This window comes from Schistocerca piceifrons, chromosome 2 (assembly GCF_021461385.2).
Source record: "Schistocerca piceifrons isolate TAMUIC-IGC-003096 chromosome 2, iqSchPice1.1, whole genome shotgun sequence".
NCBI lineage: Eukaryota > Metazoa > Arthropoda > Insecta > Orthoptera > Acrididae > Schistocerca > Schistocerca piceifrons.
The window spans coordinates 401,139,347-401,166,575 of record NC_060139.1 but is presented as its reverse complement, the minus strand read 5'-3'; the positions used below and the strand labels follow the sequence as shown (position 1 = coordinate 401,166,575).

Genomic DNA, 27,229 nt, shown 5'->3' with positions numbered 1-27,229 from the left:
AGTCAAAGTAGAAAGTGAACTCGCAAGGACTGTACACTGTCCTGGATTGCTTAGATTTCACGGAAGTGACTGTTTGTATGCCACACCTAATGTTGACAAAACCATGTGGCAAGAGGTGAGATGGTTTTCCTGGCAAGTGGTGAGATGGTGCTCCCCATTTGTGCCAAGCAAATAACTTTTATACCAATCAGGGCGATAGACCACTTTACTTGTAACTTCCTGTAGAGGTCGCCTCTGAAATGTTAATAGTGCTTGTTTCTGGTAGGGCTATTACTATTATCATCATTAGAGATATTATTATATATTGTGTGAGTGAACTTTTACTTGCTGAGTAAATAGCAGGTAGGAACATTTTATTTTGGTGAGCACAATGAGTAATGAGGATTTGCAGACTGAAAATTATGGTCAGTATGTTTTCCATCGTTTCTGGCTAGTCGTGAAAATAATTTTCATGCTACTTGTAAATGACGAAGATATTAGATAATTATGTGCAACCTCACAGCCTGCTTTTATTTACAAGTATGTAAACACACATAATCCATTCGAAGAAGCTACTCCCATCAGCTACTACACTGTAACTCTTCTTAGAGTGAACTAGCAATAAAAATGAATTAGTTGGCAATTAGTTGATTGATAATCATTACCAATACCCACGTTGCTCTCAAAATCCAAGGTTTTCTGTGAAAGTTGTGTAAGTAATTTATGTTTAGAAAGAAGAAATTCAGGCTAACTCATACAGAAAGTAAAGGGGTTGTTCTCATTGATAATTTCATTTAGCTTATTTTGAACATGAGCTGTTAGCAGGTTTATGGTGAAAGTTCCTTTGGATAATGTAGCCATTGGATATCGTGCATTGTTTTATGGCCCTGTTGACTGTTTTTGAAGAGGTTCGTTTTTTGTGGAATAATAAGCATAATTCAATGCTTTTCTGAACATGCAGACACTGTTTAATGCTGTCAACTGCTCACATGAATTCCTTAATTGCTAAACCAGTTTTGACTAGCAAGTCATTTTCATAATCGCCAGTAGATTCATTTTGGCTGATGTGTCAGAAGTGCGAGAAATCTTTATTTATGTGAGGCTGCTATTGAAACACTCAGTAATGTGCTCACTGTTGCTTTGTGCCAGTAGTAAATAAGAACAAATGTTATTATAGTTTTGTGAAACTATCTTTCTCTGGAAACCTCCTGTAAATTATTTTGTAAGTTCCTCTTAGAACTCAATCGTCTACAGGTGTCTGCTTTTTGCAATGCCAAGGTACCGTGTTGTCTCTCTGAGTGCTGTTACCTCGTTGTTAAGGGGAGAGTTATGTATCAGTGGGAGAATCTGTGGCCTGAGGTACAAAATAAAAACTAAGGCTGATGGAGCATACAGTTATTCCATGGCAGAAATTATTCCATTATTAGTCATGTAGATGGAAAGAAGTGGCTTTGATGCATCTGAAAATAGGTTGCTGTCTTCTTGACACATGAGCACTTCTTCGGTGGGAGGAACCACTAATGCCTAATGTCTGTGGCATACCAGTGTTGGTGCAACAAATTTACTTGATTGCATTTTATATTATACTTGAAGACAGTAGTTTTTATTGATAATGATTTTAGATAACAATAAAATGAGTGTAGAAAAGGTTTTAAGCTTTCTTGTATATCGTCAAGACTCCTGCCTGAGTTATTGGGTAGGTTATTTTAACGTATCTCAACATAGTTGCTTCATCCTTTTCTAGTTAGTGGTCAACTCAGTTATCATTATCTATATTATAGTTCTGCAATTTTGACTGTGTGCCCAAGAACTGTCAGTCTGTTTTTACTTGTTCTCACAGTGGCTGGCTCTTTCCTGGATTTCCTTAATGTTCAAACATCAACAGGTACCAAGGAATATCTTTTAATGCTCTTTAAAACTAACTCTCATTTTATTAATATTTTATGTCATGACAATATTATAGTTTTATTTAAGAGTATTGAGTAGGCATGAACATGCCTGTAGATGCACACAGTCCCGTGTGTGATTTTTATTATTGATTTTAATAGTATCTTGTCTGCATTGTTGCAGCCAGACAGTCTTTCAAATCTCTATGTGTGCATGGGTCATTGTCCCAGGAAGATTACTTATGAGAAAACACTCTGAGGAATTATGAGGTCATATTAAATAGCTCACACAGGTAGCATGGGTACAGTTTACTATGGGTGGTATTACAGGGCTCAGCATTGGTAACTCCTGTCCTTGCTGTTTATAAATGAACTTTCATTTTACACTAATAAAGCAGAAATAATACCCATAGCTGATGATGCAACCATCATAATTAGTACGGACAGTAGAACGAACAATTAATGAAATATTCTGAAACATTACTGATTAGTTATATCATTTAGAATAAAACATATTTTGTTCAGTTTTGTATAAGGCATGATATATAATCATCAATAACAATAGAGCACAGGGGAAACGAAATATATGAAACAGCATGATCCAAATTTCTGGACGTGCATACTCATCGAAACGTGAATTAAAAATTACATGTTAGAGTGCTGCTTGAGTTCAGTGACATGTGATCTGTATGTGAGTGCTGACTGTGAGGATTAAAGGGACAAAAAGTTAGTGTAGCTTGCTTTCACACCGAGAAAGAAAGAGAGAGAGAGAGAGAGAGAGAGAGAGAGAGAGAGAGAGAGAGAGAGAGAGAGAACGGGCTTGCAGCCAGTTGTTCAATTCATCACACGATATTTTGTCTGGGCAACTGCCAGTCACCTACAGATGAGCCGCCAAAGACTGATGAAGAGTTACTCTGTTCTGCAATGTACAGTGTGCTCTGAGTATTCCGTGCATGCAGCAAAATCAGGTTGACAGATGGACCACACTTCTGTCAGCACCACCCTTGTTTGTGGACCACGGAACTTGGCTGTCCTCTGTATTACCATCTGCTGTGGCCATTGGCACAGTGTCATCTTCAAGTAGAACAGATCATGGAGATGAGGAGATTCCATGCAATTTCCAACTGGTAGCCACTATTGTGGTTCATCAGATTTTCCACCAGCCCTATTTTAAAGATTTGTGGTCTGTCCAATGTAAGCCATGCTAAATTGACAAGGTATTTTGTGAATTTTGGCTTTCTGCAATGACAGACCGTCCTTTGCTGACCCCGAAAGGTCTGCAATCTTACATGGTGGACAGAAAATCATCTTCACCTGGAATTTACAGAGGATTCTTGCTATTTTAAACAAAATGTTGAGAAAGAGAACAACATGTTTGCAAAATCAATAGCTTTTCTTTCTGTCATGGGCAATGTATCATTTAAAATAGCAGGAGTCCTCTGTAAATTCAAGGTGAAAGTAATTTTCTGTTCAGCATCTAAGATTGCAGACCTTTCAGGATCAATGAAGGACAACTTGTTATTGTGGGGGCCAGAATTTACAAAATACCCTGTCAATGTGGTAGGGCTTACATAGGACAGACCACATGCACTATGAAAGAATGCTGCACTGAAAATAAACTCTGCACTCACCTTTTGCAACCAAGCAAGTCCACTATTGATGAACACTGTATTTCCTCTGGACATTCCATGGAGTTTGATAGAACTATGATTCTGACCACAGCAACATATTTTTGGGACTCCATTATTAAAGAAACTGTAAAAATATGCCTGCCAGAAAATCTGATGTACAATGATAATGGCTACCAGTTAGGCAGTGCAAGGAACCCTATCATCTCCATGATTTGTTGTACTCAAAGACGATGGAGTGAACCAATGGCTGCAACAAATGGCTCCACTAGCAAGACTGCTGCTGCCAGGTAGTGTGGTCCATCTATCAACCTGATTTTGATGCATGTGCAGAATACTTGCAGTGCATTATGTTTTCTGAATCAGAGCAGCTCGTCATCAGTCTTTGATGGCTCACCTGAGGATGAATGGCAGGTACCCACCTGAAGGATCGTGTGATGAATTAAACGATGTCTGACTGCAAGCCCAAAATTTGAACATTCAGTTCAGTGGGAAAATTTTAAAACTCACAAAATATCTAATGTCCATCCTTGATCCGCTCATAGGCAACTGTTGAAAAAAATTAGTAGTACTAATGACAGCCTAACAATACATTTAGTCTCTTATGAAGTTTATCATGAAGATCCAGTCATAATTAATAAATAATATGGCATTCATAAATATAACAGAAGGAATAAAAATAAGCTTTGCTTTGCACAGTCTTTCCTTATTTATGCACTTTAAAGGAGCAAAGTGTGCAGCCATAAAACACTGGACTGCTTCCACTGTGAATTGGAGGTTTTGATAGGTAATAAAAACAGTTTTAAAAACAATTGAAATAATTTATATTTGATAATCTGTTTTGTAATATTGTAGAATTTATGTATAGGTGGTATCTGTAAATACTGGGGTTAAATTAAAGGTTAAACTAAAAACCCTGTTGTGTAAATAGTCAAATGCACCCATATTTTGACTGACAAAAGGTATAATAGTAATAAATATGCAGTCACAGTTTACATCATAGAAAGTTATCTTAATGTTGTCCACAAAACACATGAATAAGTAAATTAATTAAAATTGTAAAACCATATGGAATTTCTGGGAAAAAGATCAGTGTTATACTGGTTGATCAGATGCATCATGCCAGAATGCCTGTCTTGTTTGCCTGGTTGTATGTTGGCAAACATTATTATGAATTAACAAGGCTCCTGGACTAAGGATTCTGTGGCTCTTTATGTGAATACTTTGTTATGGTTTCCAGAATTGGTAGGTGTACGTCTAGTAATGGGCTGATGATTTCTTAATCATGAAGTGAAAGTTTCCCATAAACCTCTACTGCAGCTACTCTGACAGGTCACCATTGGCGAGGGATGCTTGCACACACAAGGAATGCTTGCACAGTGCACTCTTCCACAGGGTCATTTTGATGACGTTGAAAAATAATTTGCACCAGTTAACGCTGCACCTGCTTGCTAATGACATGGAGACCATGTGCTAGACAGAGCTATGGTTCAATTTCAGTGGCCGTTACATTGTTGGTACTCGTTGGTACTCAAAAACACTATGAGAGACATAACTCTGCAGTTGGCATCAGAAGTAATTTAAGATATTATTTTCAGATATTTCAGCAGCAATATTGAATGTTCTGGAACTTGTGTAACTGACACAGACGATGTAGAACATAGTAGCTAAACGTTTCACTTGATCGCATGTATGTACACATTGAAGCTACATTTGACTCCTGATACATAGGAGGCCCTGTACAGTACTGGTTATTTACTGTTTGTCATTTAATGTGTCAGTATTATTTACACTATCTGTGACCCCGTGTGATTTATTAGAGTTGAGAAATACATCTTCATTTTTTGGTTCAGTGGAAGAAATGTGTTCAGAGAAGTTAAAATATAATTTTACAGGTAGAACCCTAACCATACCAACAATATTTTTGAACTTGTTTGGTGATATTTCCTCACAAATTTGAAATAAGAATCTTGGTTTCTGGTTGACTGGTACAGAATAATTGCATTTCATGCGATTTTTTTTATGCTCATTTTTCCTTTAATTTGTTTTGTACTGAAAATATCTGCAAAACAGTGCATATGTTGACAATATGTGCTGTGTGTCTTGTTTCGAAACAAACTTGTTCCATTAACTCATAGTGCTAGCTGTTGTCAACAGTAATGCCTAAGTTACTCTTTGTCCTCAAGTTTGCATTCAGTACTGCTAATTACTTGGAATTGTTTTTCTGGTAGTATTAGTTGTACATCAAAAAGAAGACACGGCTGTATGGATAGGTGTACTGATGAAGAGTTGACTGATACGCATCTCGTGTATGGGTTCACAGAGTGCAATGGAAGAATTGTGTGATGACACTTTGCTGAGCTGTTCCTACAGTGGTGGCAGCCTCATTGTAGTACTTTCCATCTGGGAGTAGTTGCATTACTCTGTTTTTTGTGTTGTTCATTTTGATGACGGTGTGTTACAAGACTCTGTCTGTTGTGTAGGTATTGTTGTAAAAAAGAAGATAATTGGTGTAATAAACCAAATAAATCATAATTACATTATTATGCTGTGATGAGCCATTAGAGATAAAAGTTTCTTATACCAAAATACTCATTAAATGTCCCTGAACATCTCCTACTTTTGTCTGTGGAGTTCGAGTTCAACCTGTATATGTAAAGCTGCATTTCACTGTTATGTTGATCAAAATTACGTTTTTTCCCTGTGAGTAATATCTTTATCACTTAGACCTAGAGCTTTCACAGTGCGTAGTAGGAAGATAAATATTTATATGTAAATCTGTATTTTTGCTTTATAAAGTTCCAGAATAAATTAAAGTGAGGAAGTTTTACCCTTTGGGGTGCCACAATCTATAAAAATGAGCAAATATTTATATGGTTGTGTAATTTGAAGAAGTTGCATCTTGCAGTGTAAAAATTAGTGTTATAGTTGATGAAACTGAACTTCGTTCCTTTTGCAACCAAGCTTTTGAAGAAGTAGTAATGCATGTATGAAGATTAGGTGATGCCTCTTTGAATTTGAAAATCTTGCTCTGTCAAGAACATAAGGGTGGCTCATTTTGTTTACTATAACAGAAGTTCCAAATCCTTGGTGATAAAAAGAACAGAGAAAGGAAATAAAAGTAGAATGAAGTAATGCGTCCAAAGGAAGTGGTAGTTGAATCTGTCTCAGGTGTCACATACTTTGATTAAAGCCATATGCCATAAATTAAGATTCAAACAATGTAAAATCCAAGATGGAATGTAACAATATTATGTAAAGTTCTACTCACCATATAGCGGAAATTCTGAGTCGCATATAGGCACCACAAAAAGACTGTCACAATATAAGCTTTTGGCCATCAAGGCGTTTGTCGAAAATAGATCACACACACACACACACACACACACACACACACACACACACAAACTGCAGCCTCTGGCAGCTGATAAATTAAGATTCAGTAGATTCTTCTTTCATCACAATTTTCTGGGGTATGAGTCAGAAATTTGTACAGATTAAATATGTGTGTCCACTTCTATATTTGAGGCTAATGAAGTCTTACTGTCATGTGGAGCACCTGGGTTTGGATTCCAAATTGCTAAGAAGTTTCCTTTGTGAGGAACTTGGTGCTTTTCTACTTGTGAGGAAAATTGAGTGCTACTAGAAGGAAAAATAGGAACTTCAATGAAGAAACACAAGCATTAGCATTCAGGAGAGTGATATGTTATGGATATACAATGATACCACAGCCAAATGCTGACACAGTGGTCAGGGAGGTAATGACAGTGGCACGTAAAGTGCCCTCCGCCACACACCGTTGGGTGGCTTGCGAAGTATAAATGTACGTGTAGATGTAGATTTTGCCATGTGGGCTGCATTGCAGAGTTTAGTTTTGTTTATATAGGTGTGGTACATTTCAGATTTTTCAAAGATCCTCCTGATAACACTAATTTTGTCCCAGTGAAATGATACTCTTTCCAAAATTGTGTAAAAACCAACTCTGGCAGTTTTGTATCCAAATTATGTACTCTTCCACCATCATAAATTGCTTAGGTAGTACATTTTTAAAGTTCAGGGAAAGCATTTATTAAAACGTTTGATGAATGATAATGTAAAAAAAGATGTACTCATCTTGTTGTTTGTTCATAATACAGTGCTCGTTGTTTTGCTATGAGATGATTTCAAGTCTCAGGTTTTTTACTGACAAAGTGAAGATGAATTTCATGATAGCACATACTTAATTTCACATTTTAACTTGCCATAACAGTAAAAATATGCCATACAGCATTTTAGCATCAAGGAGAGCTTTTTACTCATTCCATTTGTGCCTTTATGAGACATAAAAGGTATTGTAGATACACAAAAACAGAGACTAATACACATAATGGCTGCTAACTTCTGGCTATATGGCACATACTCAGTTGAACTTATTAAAATGTGAGCTTCTAATATGTTCTAGAATCATATAATTAATTTGGATGTTTTTGTATTATTAACAGTTTTATGTAAACTTGCATTTTTTCACTCATGTGGAAATCAATTTTTCACTCTACCAGAAATCGGAGGAATAAAATAAAGGTAAAAATTAATTTGTAAAGTTTCAAAATGGTAAGTTTGGGATTCAAAAGGATACCACATGTAAAGGACAGTACATACATTGACGGAAAAAAAGAAGAAGACAGACAACACCAAAAAATAATCGGTGCAGAGTAATGAAATTTTGGGGATACATTTGTCTAGGTAAAAATCAAACTATGGAAACTCGAGGTAGGAAAAGACAAAGTGCTACTTACTGTAAAGAAAACACGTAAGGTTGCAGACAGGCACAATTGAAAGACACTTACATTAAGCATTCAGCCACAGCTTTCATCAGCAAAAGAGGAGAACACACAACATTCACACAAACAAGCAATCCCACATCATGCACACATGACCACCAACTCCAGCATCTCGGACAAGAATGTAACTATCATGCGAGATGCCAGCAGCTGTTTGGAGGGGGTGGGGAAGGGAAAGGGGTGAGGAGAGAGACGAACACTGTGTGGTGGAGTATGCAGGGACTAGATTGCCAACAGGCGCAGCATCTGGAGGGTGTGGGGCAGGGAGGTGGAAAAAAAAGGAGCAACAAAGGATGTGGCGATTCCTACAGACATTGAATGGTGAAAGGGGGCAATCTGCCATGTGTCACATTGAAAAAATTATTTGATGCATGGTTTTGACTGCTGGAAAGGTAAACTGATCAATTAAGTGATTTGTAAATTATTTACAAACTGTGTGTGTGTGTGTGTGTGTGTGTGTGTGTGTGTGATGAAATTTAAAATAAAAGAAATATGCTAAGATACTGTAAAACAATCTAGCAAAAGCGTTTGAGGTCTGTTCAGAAAGTCCCAGAACTTCATGCACAGAGCTTTTCTTTGCTTATCTTTTACTTATTGCGCATGGTTTTCTTGAAAATACTCTCCTCCAAAATTGGTACACCACACGCAGTGCCGTTTCCACTTCCTGAAACAGTCTTGGTACACCTCTTGCTGGATCACTCAAAATGCCATCTGTGAATTTTCTTTTATCTCATCTATCGTTGCAACTCTTTGTCCTTTCAACAGGATTTTCAACTTTGGAAATAAAAAAACGTCTGCAGGGGGCCGGTCAGGAGAGTATGGAGGATGAGGCAGCACAGTGATTTCGTTTCTTGTGCAGTAGTCATGCACCAACAGGGTTGAATGTGTCTATGCATTATTGTGATGAAAGAGCCATGAATTGTCTCATCAATTTTCAGCCCATTTCCTTTTCATGTTTTCTTGCAGGCGTGCAACATGTCGCAATAGTACCAACAATTAACAGTTTGTCTCTGTGGCATGAATTCATGATGAACTAATTCTTCAAAGTCAAATAAAACTGTCAGCATGGCTTTGACATTGGACCTGGCCTGGCCTGACGAGCTTTTTTTTGATCTTGGAGAACCTTTTCCGACCCATTGTGAAGATTGAACCTGGATCTCAGCATCATTACTATAGAGCCATGTCACATCACCAGTTATGATTCTCTTTGGGAACATCTTGTACTCATATGTGTGATCCAAAAGCTCTTCACAGATTGCGAGGCAAAGACCTTTCTGGTCTTGACTCATGAGCCGTGGCACTCATTTGGTGGCAACATGATACATTCCAAGAAGCTGTGTTGTTTTCATGACATGATCCAGTTGAGAAGTTCCATTCTTCTGCAATCTCTCAGTCAGTAAGTCTTTAACTGGCATGCACAATTTTGTTGACGTTCCTGACATCAGTGTTGTCAGTAGAAGCGAAGGGCGTCCTGAGCAAGGGTCATCTTTGATTTCCATCTGGCCACTTTAAAACCATGTAAACCATTCTTAACACTGAGTACAGCTTAAGCACTCATCACTGTAGGCTTCCTGCACCATTTGGTGTGCCACTGTAAAGGTTTTCTTGAGTTTCAAGCAAAATTTAATGCAGACTTTTTGCTAACTCTGCAATCTTGAAAATCGCAAACTGTGCGACACAATGCTGTACTCAATACAGCACTGAACAATAACTATTAGACATACAATAATAAAAGTTCCGGCAGTTTCACCTTAAACACAGGCATGTGTGGGGATTCCAACCGCATTTTGCTCCAACACGCCTTTGATGCAATATTATGAATGTTCCGAAAGTTTTTGAACAGACCTCGTATGTAGAAATGCCTTTGTAGTACATTGTCCTACTGTGAGAAAACAAACTTTAGGTTACTGAACTTAATTCTTTTGTGTCACAGGTCCACATGTGATTGATACATGCATCCGATTTTTGGCACCTCTAAAGCAGTCAGAAGATGAAGAATGGCGTGTAAAACTTATTTCTCAGCTTATTGCCGAAGGTGGAGAACATGCTGTGACAGCCGTGCAAATTATTCCTTTGCTGCTGACGGCTTTTGAATCATCGAAAGCAGAGGAAATTGTGCTCCAGCTTCTAGTACCAGCACGCAATCAGGCATCATTACATGTCCACCTTCTTGAGGCTGTACCAGATATTCTTTGTGCCCTTACGGAACGTTGTATTATTAAGAGGTGAAAAACTTGTGTTGCTGTCCTATAGATAATCCACTGTTAGCAATAATAAGACTACCTATTTTTAAGGGAGAAGTTGTGTTATGGGATTCTCTCTCTCTCCGAAATTAGCATATTTGAGGACAGTTAGCCACTTTTAATATGTACACATATATAGGATGTTTGAAAAAGAACTCCTTAGTTTTAAATGACATACACTATTCTAGTTTGTGTTGTTTGATTCATCAATTCTCCAGTTTTGGATCCCCTGCAGTTGGCAGGTCTGCTTGACCTTGAGACGGCACTAGTGGTGTTTTTTCCCCTCTTCCCTCAGTTCAGTCCAGGCGTGTGTGCAGCTCTGTGCAGGGCAACTCAGGAACAATATGTACTCCACAAAGCCCAGACTTAACCCCACTGGACTTTTTCTTTTGGGACCACATAAAAAAATTTTGTGTAGGTCAGAGACATCAATCATTTATGGGAAAGAATCCTCGTGGTGGTTGGGACAGTTACACGTGAAATGTTGGTGAATACGTGGCGAGAAGTGGAATATTGCCTTGACATGTGCAGGGCAACAAATGGCTCCCACAGTGATGTCTACTAACATTAAACAAAACTTGAAGGAATTATCTTTCATGATATGTACTCATTGATGTAATTTTTGATTAGTTTCCCCATAAATTTATATTTAAAACTAGGAAGTTCTTTTTCAAACACCTCGTATTCTACAAACCACCAATATGACATAGTGGACCATAAGCATTAATTTCCCACTATTCTATTCATGTATGATATGTTCACGGCTATTTTTTAAACAAATATATTTGAATATTATAAATAAAAATCATGAAAAATTATGAAGTTCTATGGCAGGCTGTTCCAGCTCAACCAGCCAAACAGAGGTGGGCAAACAGGTGCATGGGAGGCAGTAAGGAAGCTGGGCTGTAGCCTATGTTCCTTCACTGATCTTCCATGGGCAGGGGTGGTCAAATGACTCGCACATGTGACAGAATGTGGTGAGAACGCAATGTAATACAACTGCCTGCAGTTAGCCTACCAACCTGTACGTATACTACTATGCTAGCTGTGGATATTTACACAACATGGTGCAGAGTTGGAACAGCCTATTCTATAGTATTAATTTTTTAGTTAACTAGCTTCCGTCTTACAATGTCATCATTAGAAAATTTGATATTCTACAGTACTAATTTGTGTAGTTAACTGGTTTTCATTTTAAAAGATGTACATCAGTCAGTTAGTGACTGATGGTGCCGTTGTAAGCCAAAAACTGCTTAAATAAATGTATTAGTACTGTAAAACATCCACTTTGTTGTGCCTTTCATTTACAAGTATGAAGTTACTCTGTCAAACAGCAACAGAAGAATTATTTATCATAATGTAAGTTAATGTATCCTAAATATTCAGTTTTCTTTAATGTGTAGTTTCATAATGTTGGACTTCACAGCACGAGGATAAGAACAGCAGATTGCGTTCAAACACTTCACAGAGCCTACGAATCCAATTTGAAGAGTTACGCTCATAAGCCTGCTCTGTTCTTCACGTTAGTTATCAGCTGCAAAGTGTCTATTGTCTTTTACCTGGTTTTAAACCCACCTCATTTGTCTGCTGGATTAAGACTTAGTTTTTTCTCTGTGCTTGTTGATAATTGTAGTGACTATTTTGTCTTTGTAAAGGGGAGGTTGACAGGTTTTTAGCTGGGGTCTGAGTGATGTGCCCTTCATTGTTAACCTTCTCCAACTTATCCTCCCCAAGGAAGAAAATATGAGTTCCAAAAGCTAGAAAGCGTATCGCCTTTACTTCTATATCTGTCTATTGACAGTATTACACACTTCGCTTCCTGAATGCAGGTGCTAGCCAGCCGTTCTGTCTCTTTATTTATTAGCTTGTATCCATCTTTGTGACTCTGTTTATAGGTCCCCTGTCTCCCCATTGGAATGCAAATGTTTTGTGCGTAGACTGTGTGGTTTCTATGAAATATTGTTTGTTCATTTTAAAATAAATCATATTAATCTGTCTGAGATTCTGCCAATATCTGCAAATGTTTTTATTACTACTATCTTCCTCTCCTCCTCCTCCTCTCTCTCTCTCTCTCTCTCTCTCTCTCTCTCTCTCATGCACACTACTACTGTTTGTATGTTCTCCAGTATTTGGTGAATTGTTCTGTATTTAGACTCCAAACTTGCTTGTTGTATTATGTTGTTCCTCTTGTAATTCACATAATAAATTATTTAGCTTCTTCCTGTGACACATTTATTTTTGTTGGTAATTTTTGGGCTACTGAGAGTGTAAATTTTAGGTTCAAAGAGCTGAAGCTACATTAAATGTAATTTTGTTTGTGTGATAGGTAATGACTTCAACATATGTTTATTTTAGTTTAATATATTTTTATTTGAATTTCACTTTTCTTTTGTTTTATACTTTGTGTGGAGAAGTGGTCACTACAAAATACTACTGATGTTATTGTAGAATTGATCCATATACTTAGCATTTTAAGATAAGGTTAAGATATCAGCGTACCTTTTTAAAGAAAAATGGGGAAGTGGAAATATTCCCTTTGTCAGAAAATTTCCAGGGCGGTTTTTGAAATAGTCCCCTTGGCTATGTACACACAGTTGCTAGTCCAATGTTTCTGGAGGTCTTGGAGGCAGGCAGGGAAATTTTCAACTGTGATGCTTGTAAATTCATTTGTCACAGCCCATTGAATGTCTGTGATATCTTGATGAAGTTTTTCTTTCAGTCACCTTTTCACTTGTGGAAACAAGAAAAACTTTCAAGACAAGAGGTTGGGTGAATATGCCAGATGTGGGATGGAAATAACAGAATACCTGGCCAGATACTCAGTAACAGATGTAGCAATATGGGGTTTTGCAGTAAGTACCCATCCTGAGAATGTCACAATCAGGTAGTGTTGTTGAATTGCTTGTTGCAAACATTTCAAGACTTCAATATAAAGAGTTTGCTTCGCTGGTTGGCCTGGAGGAATATACTTATGGTGAACTAACCCTTTACTATCAAAGACTGTGATCAACATTGTCTTTGTTCTCGAAGGCTGTCATTTGACTGTCTTGGAGCTTCGTTATCCAGAACTGTATCCAGTCTGACTCTATCCAGTAGTTCAGCAGAAATTATTCACCTTTCCTCTTTCTGTTTTATCTGTTAATGTGTGATAGATGAGATTTGCTTTAAGTTTCCATTTCCCAAAATCTTTGCGTAAAACCTTATGATACGCGTTAAGATTAAAATTAAGTTCTTCTGGTATCACACATACATTTACATGACGGTCTTCTTGCAGTAACTGCCTTATACGCTCCACGTTTGCATCAGTATGTGCTGCAGATGTGTGACCAGCCCTGGGGTAATTTTGCATTGGATCTCTTCCCTCATGAAACCTTTTTTGCCACTTGAAAATGTGACTTCTTTAATCACTGTCCACATTTTATTAGTTATTTTCTCGAGCTTCACGCAGTAGTTAATGTTCACTCCTTGCTGACGATCAGCATCTAGTGTGTCACTGTAACTAATGTACCAAGAACCCAAAGAGTTTGTTGCTAAGCGTAGCCCTACCACCTGGTGTGTTTGCACGGAAACATGACAAAGGTCATTTTAGAGACACATGCATACCAGGTAACATAAAAACATTTGTTCCTTTTTTGTATTGAAAAAAAAAAAAAAAAAAAACCTGTTCTGGAAGTTTTCTGACAAAGGGAGTGTGATGTGTCCTGTGTCAGTGAAACATTTTGTACGCTATGCAGAGAAAATTCTACGTATATGCATTTGAATGCTTATCAGTGAACTATAGGTTGGACAGAATAGAGATTCTTGAAATACTGCTATTAGAAAAATAATGGATCCAATGCAAGTTACAGATTTACTTAAATTTGATAGTGGTTGGTGTTTGGTCACATACTGAAAGATAAATTTTTTGAGGCGTTCATAATGACAAAAATATTAAATTTAATATTATTTCCTCTTAGAGAACTACATATAAAGTTTTTTAATCTTCCTACAGACAAACTGGGATCATGTAACAACCTCAGTTCCTCTTCTTTCTTTGTTGTTTTCTATATAGCTGTACTACATCTTCTCGAAATGTTGTCTTTTCGTATGTTCTTTTCATATAATTCCTGATTTCTTTCTTTTGTTGTGTGCTGAAAGCCTTCTAAATTTAGTATTTTATTCTTAAAGTGTTTCTTTGTATTATTTCCAATTCTTTGCTGATGTTTCTGTACAGTTTTTTTCTTATTTCTGCAATCCATGCTGTTTTTAACTTCTTTTTCCACATATACAGAAATATTTGTTTTGTTAGCATATTACATTCATTCAGTAGAAGTGTCCAGTATTTCTGATGATTTCTGTATATTGCAGAACATTTCCTTATCACTTCTCATTTTCAACCACCTTTAATTTGTATTGCATCCATTATTTCTCTAGTACTGCATATTTCAAGTATATGCACCCTGTCCTGCTTGTAGTTCATTGTTAAGCATTCACATGTCTCTAAATCTTTTCCTCTTACCAATGTGTTACAGTGCTTTAGTCATGTACTTCTAGACACATATTTATTGATGTAGCTATTTTAAGTTAAACTGTATACTCTTTCTAATTTTTTAAACTCTGCATATATTACTATTTCTTCTAGTTCATACTGCTGTATGGTTTCTCCAACATGTCTGAGTCTGCGATCTCATTCTGTTGTAAATATTTATGTTTCATGTATTTAGGCACATTCCTATATTTCTCCTGAATTATGCTTTTTCAACCTAGTTTCTGAGACCAGTTCTGTTGACTATTCTTTCCAGAGGATTTATTTGAGAAAATGTTTGTGCCAGATTTACTGAAATTGTTGCAAAATTGTCTACAAAAGTTGGGCAATTCATTTATTTTTTACTGTATATAATTTTGGCTTCAGGTCACAAGTGTGACTGTCAATGTGTTTCCCTAAGGCAGTATTTCTGGTCTCTCTCTCTCTCTCTCTCTCTCTCTCTCTCTGTGCGTGTGTGTGTGTGTGTGTGTGTGTGTGTGTGTGTGTAGCTTGACAAAGGATTTATATTGACAAGTAGCTAGTTTTCTTTGTCTTTTGTGTGTACCTGTGAGTAACTCAACACTTCTTCTATTCAGTGAGTGTGCACCTTACTCCTCAATAAATGATTGACTTTGTGTCAAAACTTTCCACACTGTATTACACCATTTTCATCTTCAGAACAAATTCTTGTTCAGGATACACTTTAAGTATATTTTGAAAAGTTTGTTAAAAATTTTTGGTATTATTTTTGGTGAAAGTTTATTTTATTTTTGTAAGCTTGGATTTTTCGCAGGTTCTTTTGAACAGTTTCTCCATTTATGAGCTTTTTTGTTCTAGTTCTTTTTCACACTTCTACTTTAACACAGTTATTTTTTTACTCATCATAAATCACAATGTTTTCTGTGTTCCTTCAGAAATTTGTTCTTGGGGTTTGATCTGACTGTCCTTATTAGCTGTTTCAGTTTCTCTTCTAAATTGTTTTATGCTTTCTTTTGCTGTATTGGGAATTTAAATTCAGTGTTAGATAATGGTACTCCCTTTTGAATTTAAACTTCAGAAGGCATTTCAGCATATTCCAGTTCTCCTTCACCACAAGTACAGGGTTTGTCCAGAGACCTTGGTCTGTAGACATTACAAGACTTAATGGTAGATTCCTCATCTGATTTTGTATCCAGGGTAGTGCTGTGCTTATGTAAACTTCCTGTTTTGTGATCTGAAATTGTAAATTGTAGAGAACACGAACTATAAGAGCATTATCCCTGAGTTTCTAAAATAAGACCATGTTGTTAGCTTGGAACAATACTAAATCAGCTGCCTCTAATGTTTGGAACAAATGATACTGAGATCAACCACCACCACCTGGAACCATCATGCCCCTCCATTCATTATAGCCCTGGATAATAGGCTGCCACTGTTGCCAGCTCTATCATTCCTATGTCCACGTTCTCAGCTTTCACTGTCTTTAAGATATTTGTCTTAATTTTGGCAAGGGGCTCTTAAATGGTACTATCAGATATTTTTTTGAGAGATATAGTTTTCTGTCACTCCTCATTTATTCTGGCTTCTGGCAGGCGATCTGGGAATCCTTAGGACCCAGGTTGATAAAATTAGTAAAGTTTTTGTTATTATTTTTATTTATCCATGAATTTGATTTGCATTGTTGAACTGTGGCTGTGGATTAATTAGCTGAGAGCACTGAAATAAACTTAGGAGCATTCATAAAACAGATTATGAAGGTGAAAACTGGTGATGCTTGACACAACCATGGTCGTTTTCTTGCACCTTTATGGCCATTATTCAAACACGGCTTGTATCTGTTCAGTCAGAATATGTCGGTCACATTTTTTTCCTTCCTCATCTTAATGTAACATACACTACTATTTACTGCCAATTTATTTTGTTGGAACAAATTGATGATGCTGTTTCCCTCTGCATATGAAATGTTTCTCTCTTTTGTGTGTCATAGTTCCCTTTAAATTTAGAAGGAATTACACAGAATTATATACACATATTTGTGGTAAAACCTAACATACTAAAAAAGCGCATTTGTTTCATCACAGGAAATTAACTGGGAATCAACTGGACTTGCAACTTGTGTGTACTGACTGCCAGTCAAAAGATGGGCCTCAGGTGCAACTGTCTTTGAACAGTGATACCATGGAATTTCTGGCAGGATTAACAACATTGGCAGTGGAATCAAGTACATCGCCTATGAAACGTGCTGCTGCTATGTTTTTACCACCGCTTGCAAGACATTTTCCAGTGGCATTTTCTCATCCAAAAGGCCTTCCTTTCAGTCAGTGGCTTACCATGCTGTCCGATCCAGATAGCAGTGTGCGCTCAGCATTTTCGAAGCATGTTCACCATTTAATAATTGGCCAGCGTAAGGAGTGTCAGCAAGAGCTCCTGTCTGAGCTTTCCCAGCATATCATGGCTGCAGTACGGAAAGCTCTTCACACAAAAAACAAGCCTTTACAGGAGTCACTTATCTTCACTCTGAAGACACTTGGATGGTTAGTAGGAGTAGTATTACTTTTTTTTTTTTTTTTTTTTTTTTTAATTGTTTGATTTTTGGCTGTCAAAAGTTGTGAGCTGTATTAAGTGTACATCATTTTCTGCAGTTACTCTTAATGATTGTATAGTTGGTAGTAAATCTGAAGCAAAATGTATTCATGTTTTTAGCAAGGAACTGGCTTGCTGGTAGTTCCCTGAGGCATAGTTGCATCTTTTGATTAGCTTTATTTTCTTATATGGGGGAATTGCAGACAGGAAGAAATGTCCTTATGAAATATGTATCCATTACTGTAACTTACTCAGTAAAAAAGGAGTTATATTGTTTGTTCCCAGTGTATGGTATTTAATTCTTGTTTTCCTTGACATTATCAAAACATTTTGAAGTAATCTGTGTTTACATAAGAAAATTGTTACAAGCTTCAGATACATCTGTGTATTATCATAGTCAATACTACACTGTTGGATCTTAATTCACCATTTTATTAACTGTTAGATTCACAACATTTGAATTTTGCACTAAATAATATGATGATAGTTTTGGTATGGGAAGAATATACAAAACTGAAGACAGGCAGCTACTAACCACCAGACAAGTGGTTAGTGTCACTCGGGCATGCTTAAAATTGTATAAACAACACTAACCTTTGAGCTAGCTTAAAGTACTCTCTCTCTCTCAAGTGGGTAAAAACATCCCCCCCCCCTTTCCACACACACACACACACACACACACACACACCCCTGAAGTATTCCCTAGTTTGTGAAATGCATGTTAGATTGTGACTGTTGTTATCCTCAAATCCTGAACTGCTGCATCTTGAATAAATGCTGGGGTAAACCATATAGATTGCGTTAATATGGACTATTTCTGTGTTGAAGCTGTATGCTGGAATCTGGAAGCTTCAATAAATTTTCAACTCTATGCTAAATAATAGAAAGCACTTACCCTGAACACAGTTATGTTGTCCCTTCTGTCACAGTTGGTGTATATAAGGCAACACCACATATACAGTTAGTGTTCATACATCTGATATGACTTTATATGAACTCTGTCTGACAGCAAGGAATGACATTCCTGTGTAAATTGACAGATAACTAAGTGTTGTATGTTTTCCATGACATCAGCACCATTGGCACAGCGTGCCTTTTATTCAGTTGTGCACCCTGCTTCTTCAAGCTGGGATACCACAGTACAGAATAACTGCGAATCCAGCCGGTACCACAGGATGTAGTGAACTGCTGTTGTCCCACCTTGAAGACGCATGACGTCACTCTGTATTGGTTTACATGCACAAACAGTAATAAAATCTTCCAAACAGTTTGTGGTTTTTAACTATTTAACTAATAAAAAATACTTTCAACTGCAGCAACTATCATTGATTGGTTAGACAGACATTTGGTAACACGCACGCGCACACACACACACACACTCACACACACACACACACACACTTGCTCACCTCCAGGGCCACTCCTCTCTGACTACTGACTTGGCATTTTTTCTCATAACTCCAACACTCCCATCACCACTGCTGACTCTCCACCAGACTGACTTTACTGCTTCTTGTGCTTTTGGCTGTGGTGAATGAAAGTCTTCAGTATGCTCCTCTTCTAAGCAAAAAAGCAGGGCCTTAATTTACGAAGCATCAGGTAAAGAATGTTTGGCTGCTTAACTTCAACATTTATGAAAGGTTCCCATAAAAACTGCTGTTCCACTATGCAAACTGAATGTGTTGGTCCATCAGCAGCTCAGTCATGAAGAAGAACTGGAAGAGGAGAAACTAAAGGTGCTGGCACACCTGCAGAAAGCGGATTCCGTTTCTGCATAAATCCTCAGGAAGTATTGCTTCAAATGTGTGATGTGCCCATTGACACAGACAGTCAACTTTCTTGTAATCTAAAGGACAGTTTAGGATTATGGAAGCCAGGCATCTACAATATTCCTTGTGAATGTGGTATACATTGATCAAATGACAGGAAAATAGGGTGTCATTGTGTGGAACACAAAGCAACAAGTGGTTGGAACAAACCAGTGAATGTGCAGTATCTGAGCACTGTCTGGAGCACAAGCAGTCCACTAATTATTATGAGACAAAAATGTTGGCTCAACCTCCCACATTGTGGGGGAGTGTCAACATGAAGGCAGTGCGGAACAAGTTGGGGGAAGCCCTTACCAACATAAACCCTGGCTACCAACTCAGTAAATCTTGGCGACCTATGCTTAAGTTACAGAAGGAGCAATGTTATCTGCATACACATGCAGATTGCTATTCTGTAAGTGGTACCAGCATTTCTTCAGCACCTGTTCAACTGGTAGATGTAACAAAAAATTCCAATGGTTCTGCTGAAAACTGACTTGGTACGGATCACTGGCTGCTGCAAAATGACCCAGGGGAAGGGGACATTACAGAGCACGTAAATGTCAAGTGACATCTATGGGGGCAAACTGTCTACAGATTGATTCTGAATAGAGACCACCCATGAGAAGATGATGTCAGATGGAACATCATAAACAAGGTCATGGGGAGGCCAGGTGAGGGAATAGAGGGACATCATGAAGGAAAGGGCAGCTCACTTACCAGCTCAGTACATCAGATGTTTCTGATGATGACGACAAGGTAAGTTGCTGAAATATTTTACCAATCAGACATTAAAATTTAACAATGAAAACAATCAATTATTGATAAAATTATTTAATTAGATAGATAAAAAATCTGCACACCTCCTTCAAGCTCCTTTCCCGCCAACTGTTGTGCCTGAAGAAGGATCCTCTGGCTCCGAAAACTTGCAGTCACAACAGTTTTTATGTGTGTGTTCTGCTGCTGCTTGGTGAGTTAGATTTTTTATCTATCTAATTAGACATTAAAATTTGGCAGTGTGTCAGAGAACACTTTAGTCTGTGTTTCATTACTTCTCTTATTGTCCTTTGTCACTTGTATCTTGAGAACATCAACTGTATCTTGTGTCATGGGTTTCTCTGCTTCTCATAGAAATCTGAAATTAATGGTATCATACCCAAATCCTTACATAAAAAGTGGCGTTACGCTGACCATTCAGCCTATGCAACTTGTAGTCCACCTGAAACATGGCATTATATTGATCATTCACCCAGTACAATTTGTAGTCCACCCGAAACATGACATTATGTTGACTGTTCAGCCTATGCAGTTTGTAGTGCGCTCTTATGCCACTCCTGTTATCAAACCTGTTTCGCCTGTAGGCTATTTCCCTGTGGATAGCCTGGGTGAAATCTGTACACACAACCACCTACCATTTTCTATTGCAGCCTTGACCTGGGCATTCTGTAGCCAGTCAGAGACGCATGTGAAAGCAGTCACACTATTTGCCAGTTGTGCTACACTATTGTGCATTATTCTTTCCGAGTATGATAACTAAACAGCTAAAAGACTGACATCTTTCTGGTGACAGTTGTGAAAGAAAAAATACCAGGTATTATAGTTAATGTTTATACCAAGTAGCATTTTATTTCAATACCAGACCATGACACCATCAGCTGATGTGCTGTAATGAGGTCATATTTCATTTCTAATTCCATATATAGAAAGTAAATGGCTGCAGCACCTGTTTCAAGAGTTCTTCACAGGTGTATGAAACTTTTGTGTGATAAGCTGCAGTGATTTTCCAACAGGTATATTAACTAAAGGTTGATAAAATGCTGAAACTGACCATAGTGGCTCTGCCCTGAAGATGTAATTCTTTGCAAACATTGTATGAAGTCAGTGGAGCAATTGCACATTTTGTGTACAAGATGCTGGAGAACAGCTGAAGGAGAGAGAGAGAGAGGGGGGGGGGGGGGGGGGGGGGGGAGGGATTACGATTTGTTTGATGATGCTCATTACATTCGAGATCGTAGAGTTTCTGGGAGTGGTAGTAAAGTTACATTATTTGCGAAGCACATGTATTATATCTTCATCAAATTCCTGTTTGATGGGAGGAGTTTGTGTTTCCTTCTTGTAGATCTCACTACTTCCTGCCAACTTGCTCTGCATACATGATGTGATCAAAAGTATCAGGACACCCCCAAAAACATATGTTTTTCTTATTAGGTGCATTGTGCTGCCACCTGCTGCCAGGTACTCCATATCAGGGACCTCAGTTTGCCATTGGACATTGTGAGAGAGCAAAATGGGGTGCTCCGAGGAACTCACGGACTTTGAACGTGGTCAGGTGATTGGGTGTCACTTGTGTCATACGTCCGTGTGCGAAATTTCCACACTCCTAAACATCCCTAGGTCCACTGTTTCTGAAGTGGAAACGTGAAGGAACATGTACAGCACAAAAGCGTACAGGCCGGCCTCGTCTGTTGACTGACAGAGACTGCTGACAGTTGAAGAGGGCCGTGATGTGTAATAGGCAGACATCTATCCAGACCATCACACAGGAATTCCAAATTGTATCAGTATCCACTGCAAGTACTATGACAGTTAGGCGGGAGGTGAGAAAAGTTAGATTTCATGATTGAGCGACTGCTCATAAGCCACATATGATGCCGGTAAATGCGAAACGACGCCTCGCTTGGTGTAAGGAGTGTAAACATTAGACGGTTGAACAGTAGTAAAATGTTGTGTGGGGGTGATGAATCATGGTACACAATGTGGCAATCTGATGGCTGGGTATGGGTATGGTGAATGCCCGGTGAACGTCATTTGCCAGTGTGTGTAGTGCCAACAGTAAAATGCGGAGGTGGTGGTGTTATGGTGTGGTCATGTTTGTCATGGAGGAAGCTTGCAACCATTGTTGTTTTGTGTGGCACTATCACAGCACAGGCCTACATTGATGTTTTAAGCACCTTGCTTCCCACTGTTTAAGAGCAATTTAAGGATGGAGATGGCATCTTTCAACACGATTGAGCACCTATTCATAATGCACGGCCTATGGGGAGTGGTTACACGACAATTAATATCCCTGTAATGGACTGGCCTGCACAGAATTCTTATCTGAACCCTATAGAACACCTTTGGGATGTTTTGGAATGCCAACTTTTTGCCAGGCCTCACCGACTACAATCGATACCTCTCCTCAGTGCAGCACTCTGTGAAGAATGGGCTGCCATTCTCCGAGAAACCTTACAGCACCTGATTGAACATATGCCTGTGACAGTGGAAGCTGTCAACAAGGCTAAGGGTTGGCCAACACCATATCACATTCCAGCATTACAGATGGAGAGTGCCACGAACTTGTAAGTCAGTTTCAGCCAGGTGTCCGGATGCTTTTGATCACATAGTGTATCTTCGTCCATTTGGCTCTCCTTTGTGTGTGTGTGTGTGTGTGTGTGTGTGTGTGTGTGTAGGCACTCACGCCTGCATTCGTGCATGTGTGCATACATGCACATGTGCATCCTGTATACTTGCATTTTATATGCTTGCAGTTCATCACATCTATTTTGGAGCTGTTGCCATTCCCCTCATTATTTTATCAGCACTTGTTACACTATGATGAAAAATTGTGACTGTGAAGTCGATTACAGATTACAACAGTGTATCTAAGGGAAACAAAATAAATGTGTATTTTATATTATTATTATATTTACCCTAATTAATCTTACACTTTCCATTGCTCAGTCTCCCTTCTCCTACTACTACAACTACTACTACCAACACTGCCAGTTCCACCATATTTTTCTTTTGCAGTAATGTGCACATAGAAGGAATACTGCTGCATATTGCTGCTGCCCTTGTAGCTTTGGCTTTACACGTAAATGCAAGTTGTACAAGTGTTTCCAGGCTGTGTTTAAATGCCATAGTCAAAGCTCATGGCATATCTCTTCAAATGTTATTTACAAGATATCGACTTCAGCTGGGCTGTGTAAGTACTGTAGCAAAATTTAATGTTTTTCTAGAACATACTGAAGACTTGCATGAAATTTCTCAGGTACTTCTAATTGTTTTGCTGTGGAAATAAGTAAATTAAACATGAGATGTTAACAATTTGAGCATAAAACATAAAATCTGTGAATTGCAGCAGGAGACTTACATTTCCACATTTTATCACATTTGTCATTGTCTGACAAAACAAAAAGTGAAGCATGCTGAAGGTGACCAGGAGACCAAATGAAATTTCAGTGATTGCAAAATGGATTCAAATTTACAAAGAACTTAGTAGCATGAGCCCACTTACCAGTATGACAGTACACTCTCTCTAGCTTGGATGCATGCACTGATTTGGTTGGAAAGCCAAAGTATCTTCTCTTGAGGCAAGCTGGCCCACAACTGATGTAACTTGTACTTGGTATCCTGGATACGGGAACTGGGATGGAGTTTACATCCAAGCTGGCCCCACATATGTTCTGTAAGGGACAGATTTGGGTGTCTTGCTGGCCTCAGGAGTATCATAGCATCTTCGAAACAGTTTACAGAGACATGTGCAATGTGTGGACAAGCACTGTCCTGTCGTTAATGGGCACAACTATACTGTCACATGAGAGGTAACACTTGAGTACATAGGATGTCCTGATACCATTGTGCCATCAGAGTTCCCTCCATCACTATCAGCCTTGACATAGTTTGGAAAAATGGGACCTCTCCCCAGATCACCGCCCTACATTGGGGATGATGGTCATGAGTGATAGTGCAGAACTACAATTCATCACTGAACACAATGCAACACCATTCATCAGCTGCCCATGCTTCCTGGTCATGGCACCATTCCAAATGCAGCCATTTGTGTTGTGACACTGACAGCAACCTGCACTTGGCACAGTAGTTTCCTAGTCGAGCTGCTGCTACTCTCGAACCATTGGTGCAGGATGTCACAGAATGTTACATGTAGTCAATCACTTGTTCTCGGGTGGCAGGCGCAGATGTGTAGGAGTTACAACGTAAAAGCTCCACAATACAGTGATCCTCCCTTGTGGTGGTCAGACATTGTGGACCGGAACCTTGACAACAAGCATGTGTCCTCACCTCTAACAATGCATTCCAACATGACTTCACTGTCACATCCAAATGTCCCAGAAATCTGGATATTACATGGTTCAACCAAATAGCTAAGTGGGAACCTACATGATGCTCCTTTCAAACTCTGTCTGGTGCTGATAATGGTGTGTCACCCAAGTATGTGGCATTGCCTCACACAAGTATATAGCATCTCTGTATCCTTCACAGTGATCACTCAGCATCTGATACTGTTCACACTCCTTACATATCTGTCAGGTCTGGTAACATCACTAAACATGAACAACACTAATTCATTCTGGTGCCATTCTACCTGTCATAGAGGATTCCAGCTGTAATCACTTACATACGCACTGATGGTGTGTACAAGTTTATGAAGTGACATCATTATGCAACCATGTCTTCCTGGTGTTTCGTTTCCCCCCCCCCAGACAGTCTTTATTCCTCATAAGGTGACAAGCAATAATGTACATCTTCTATTACTATAGCAAACAAGAAACTGGAAAACAATAGAAAGTGTTTACCTCTAACTCTGCACGGCACATTGTTCACAAAAGTAGAGTTTGGGTTCTCTGACTCTTCAAACTAGCATTTCTGAAAAATCCCTGAAAAAAGTCTGGTGTCGTGTAAATATTAATGCATGTGTCACATAAATAAGTTCCACAGTTTTGACAGTGTGCAGCAACCAGTTATTGTTGTTATGTAATGAATAATAGCATATTCACACATTCACAGACTCACTTGTCTTTGGAGTTTCTTTTATTGTTGACCACTTCTCTCAATTACTTTTGGAGCTTTAGGTAATAGAGCCTCAAAAATGTCTTGTAGCATAAACTTTTGGTTAAGAAGTATTTGAACAGGTTTTGTCTCTGAACACACTGTACCTTCAGTAAAATAATTAGATTTTTTTTTATTTGGACTTGAGAACCAGGAATGTTACTGGCAGTGCAGTGGTTAGCACCCTTAACTTGCATTTGGAAGGATGATTGTTCAAATCCACCTCTGATCACCCTTGATTAGGTTTTCTGTGATTCCACTAAATTGTTCCAGGCAAATGCTAGAATGGTTCCTTTGAAACAGCACATTCCCCATTTTTGACATAATCCGAGCTTCTGCTTCATCTCTGATAACCTTATTGTCGATGGGACATGAAACCTTAATCTTCTTTCTTTCCTTCTTCCTTACTGAACTGTCCAGACACGATATATGACCCATCCTCACTATATCGTTTCTCCCATTACCTGTCTCCTTCTTCCCAAACTTCACAGTGGCTTTTCTGATTACTGTACAAGACTATTACTTCTTTGTGGACGAAATCAACATTTGTGGCCAGGTGAAATGGTCTCTGTTGGGATCTATGGCTTTTTCATTTTTTTAACAGTGATTGGATTCTACCATATGGTTATAATTAAACTGAAGGTGTTCTGAGTGCTTCAGTGCAGGCCGTAATCACAGGATGCTGAAACATTATGTTCATTAATCTATGTGCTCATGGGGTATGCTGGGAAAAAAATAGTGGTTCCAGTTTTGCCACAAGGTGAAAATATGGCACTTTTAAGTTTTCAGAACTTGGTGTGGATACAGGAAAAGGGAGAGACGATCAAACACTTGATAACAGTAGTTCTGGCATGTTTATTAGAATATAGTCATTAGTTAGAACGTGTTCAGTGTGGTCTCCCGACTCTGCAACATGCTGCATCCACAACACGGCATAGTCAACAGTTGCTCACATATCCGATGTAATCAGAGCGATATGTCATTGTATGCTGTCTTTCATATTAGGAAGAGTCCAGATACATCCCTGATAGATACGATCTTTCAGTTATCCTCACAACCAGATGTCACATGGATTTACGTAAGGGGATCTGGAAGGCCACACATCTTGAGGCTGCCTAGAGATTCAGCCTATCTTGGGGCTTCATTTGGTGCACATTTTGAATCTTGTGGGGATACCAGTGTAAAATGAGCTGCAAAATCTTCTGAACTATTGACCAGGGGCGAGACAGTTCCCCCAAGCACTGACTGCAGAATTTGAGGCATGTGCTGCACGATTGGCTATGGCTGCAGCAACTTCATCAACTGCCATGGGAGTGGGTTGTCTCCCACTCCCTGATGCACCACCTAATTCACCTTTTCTTCAAATTTTGTGTTCATGCTTCTTAGCCCATTTGTCGACATGGGGCTTCTTTGCAGCTGTTTCTGTCGGCAATATTTCTGTATTGCAGCACTGCTGTTGCAGCCATTTTGATAAAACAATTTTACTAGCAGTGCATGGTCTTTCTTCCCAGTAGCCATTGCGTCTCATACTGAAAACTTCACCTTTTTAACCCTTTACACTGACAGGCACTTCACAAAAGAAATCACCATGTGTTGCCAAGTGACAAAGAACGTGCTGATGTCAAAACATGAAAGATTTCACATTATGACTGCTTACAATGCCATATATGTTGTGAGTGCACTGATTAATGAACATAACTACGATGTTTCTGCATCCTGCAATGCATATAGCTAGCACTGCAGCATTTGGAACACCATCAGTTTAATTGCAAGCATCCAGTGTGTCTAATAAAGGAAGGACTTGGTGATCTGGAATATCTATTATCAGCTTACTTTTAGTGTCTGATGATTTGAGACCAGAGAATAGTTGTGAGATAACACAGTGGAAGAGACAGTGCAATTATCCATAATAATGATTATGTGGAATCCAGAAATAGTGAGTGGACATTTTGTTATCAACTTGCATT

General features: G+C 38.5%; 1 protein-coding gene across 1 annotated transcript in view; it reads left to right on the top strand.

Annotated features, from left to right (window-relative positions):
* Nucleotides 1-27,229, top strand: part of LOC124775053 (serine/threonine-protein kinase ATR) — a 354,997-nt gene that overhangs the window by 116,563 nt on the left and 211,205 nt on the right. Inside the window, exons 12-14 of the mRNA XM_047249842.1 lie at nt 10,247-10,538; nt 17,121-17,573; nt 23,223-23,397. Of these exons, the coding sequence (XP_047105798.1) occupies nt 10,247-10,538; nt 17,121-17,573; nt 23,223-23,397 (920 nt within the window). The remainder of the gene's footprint in view (nt 1-10,246; nt 10,539-17,120; nt 17,574-23,222; nt 23,398-27,229) is intronic.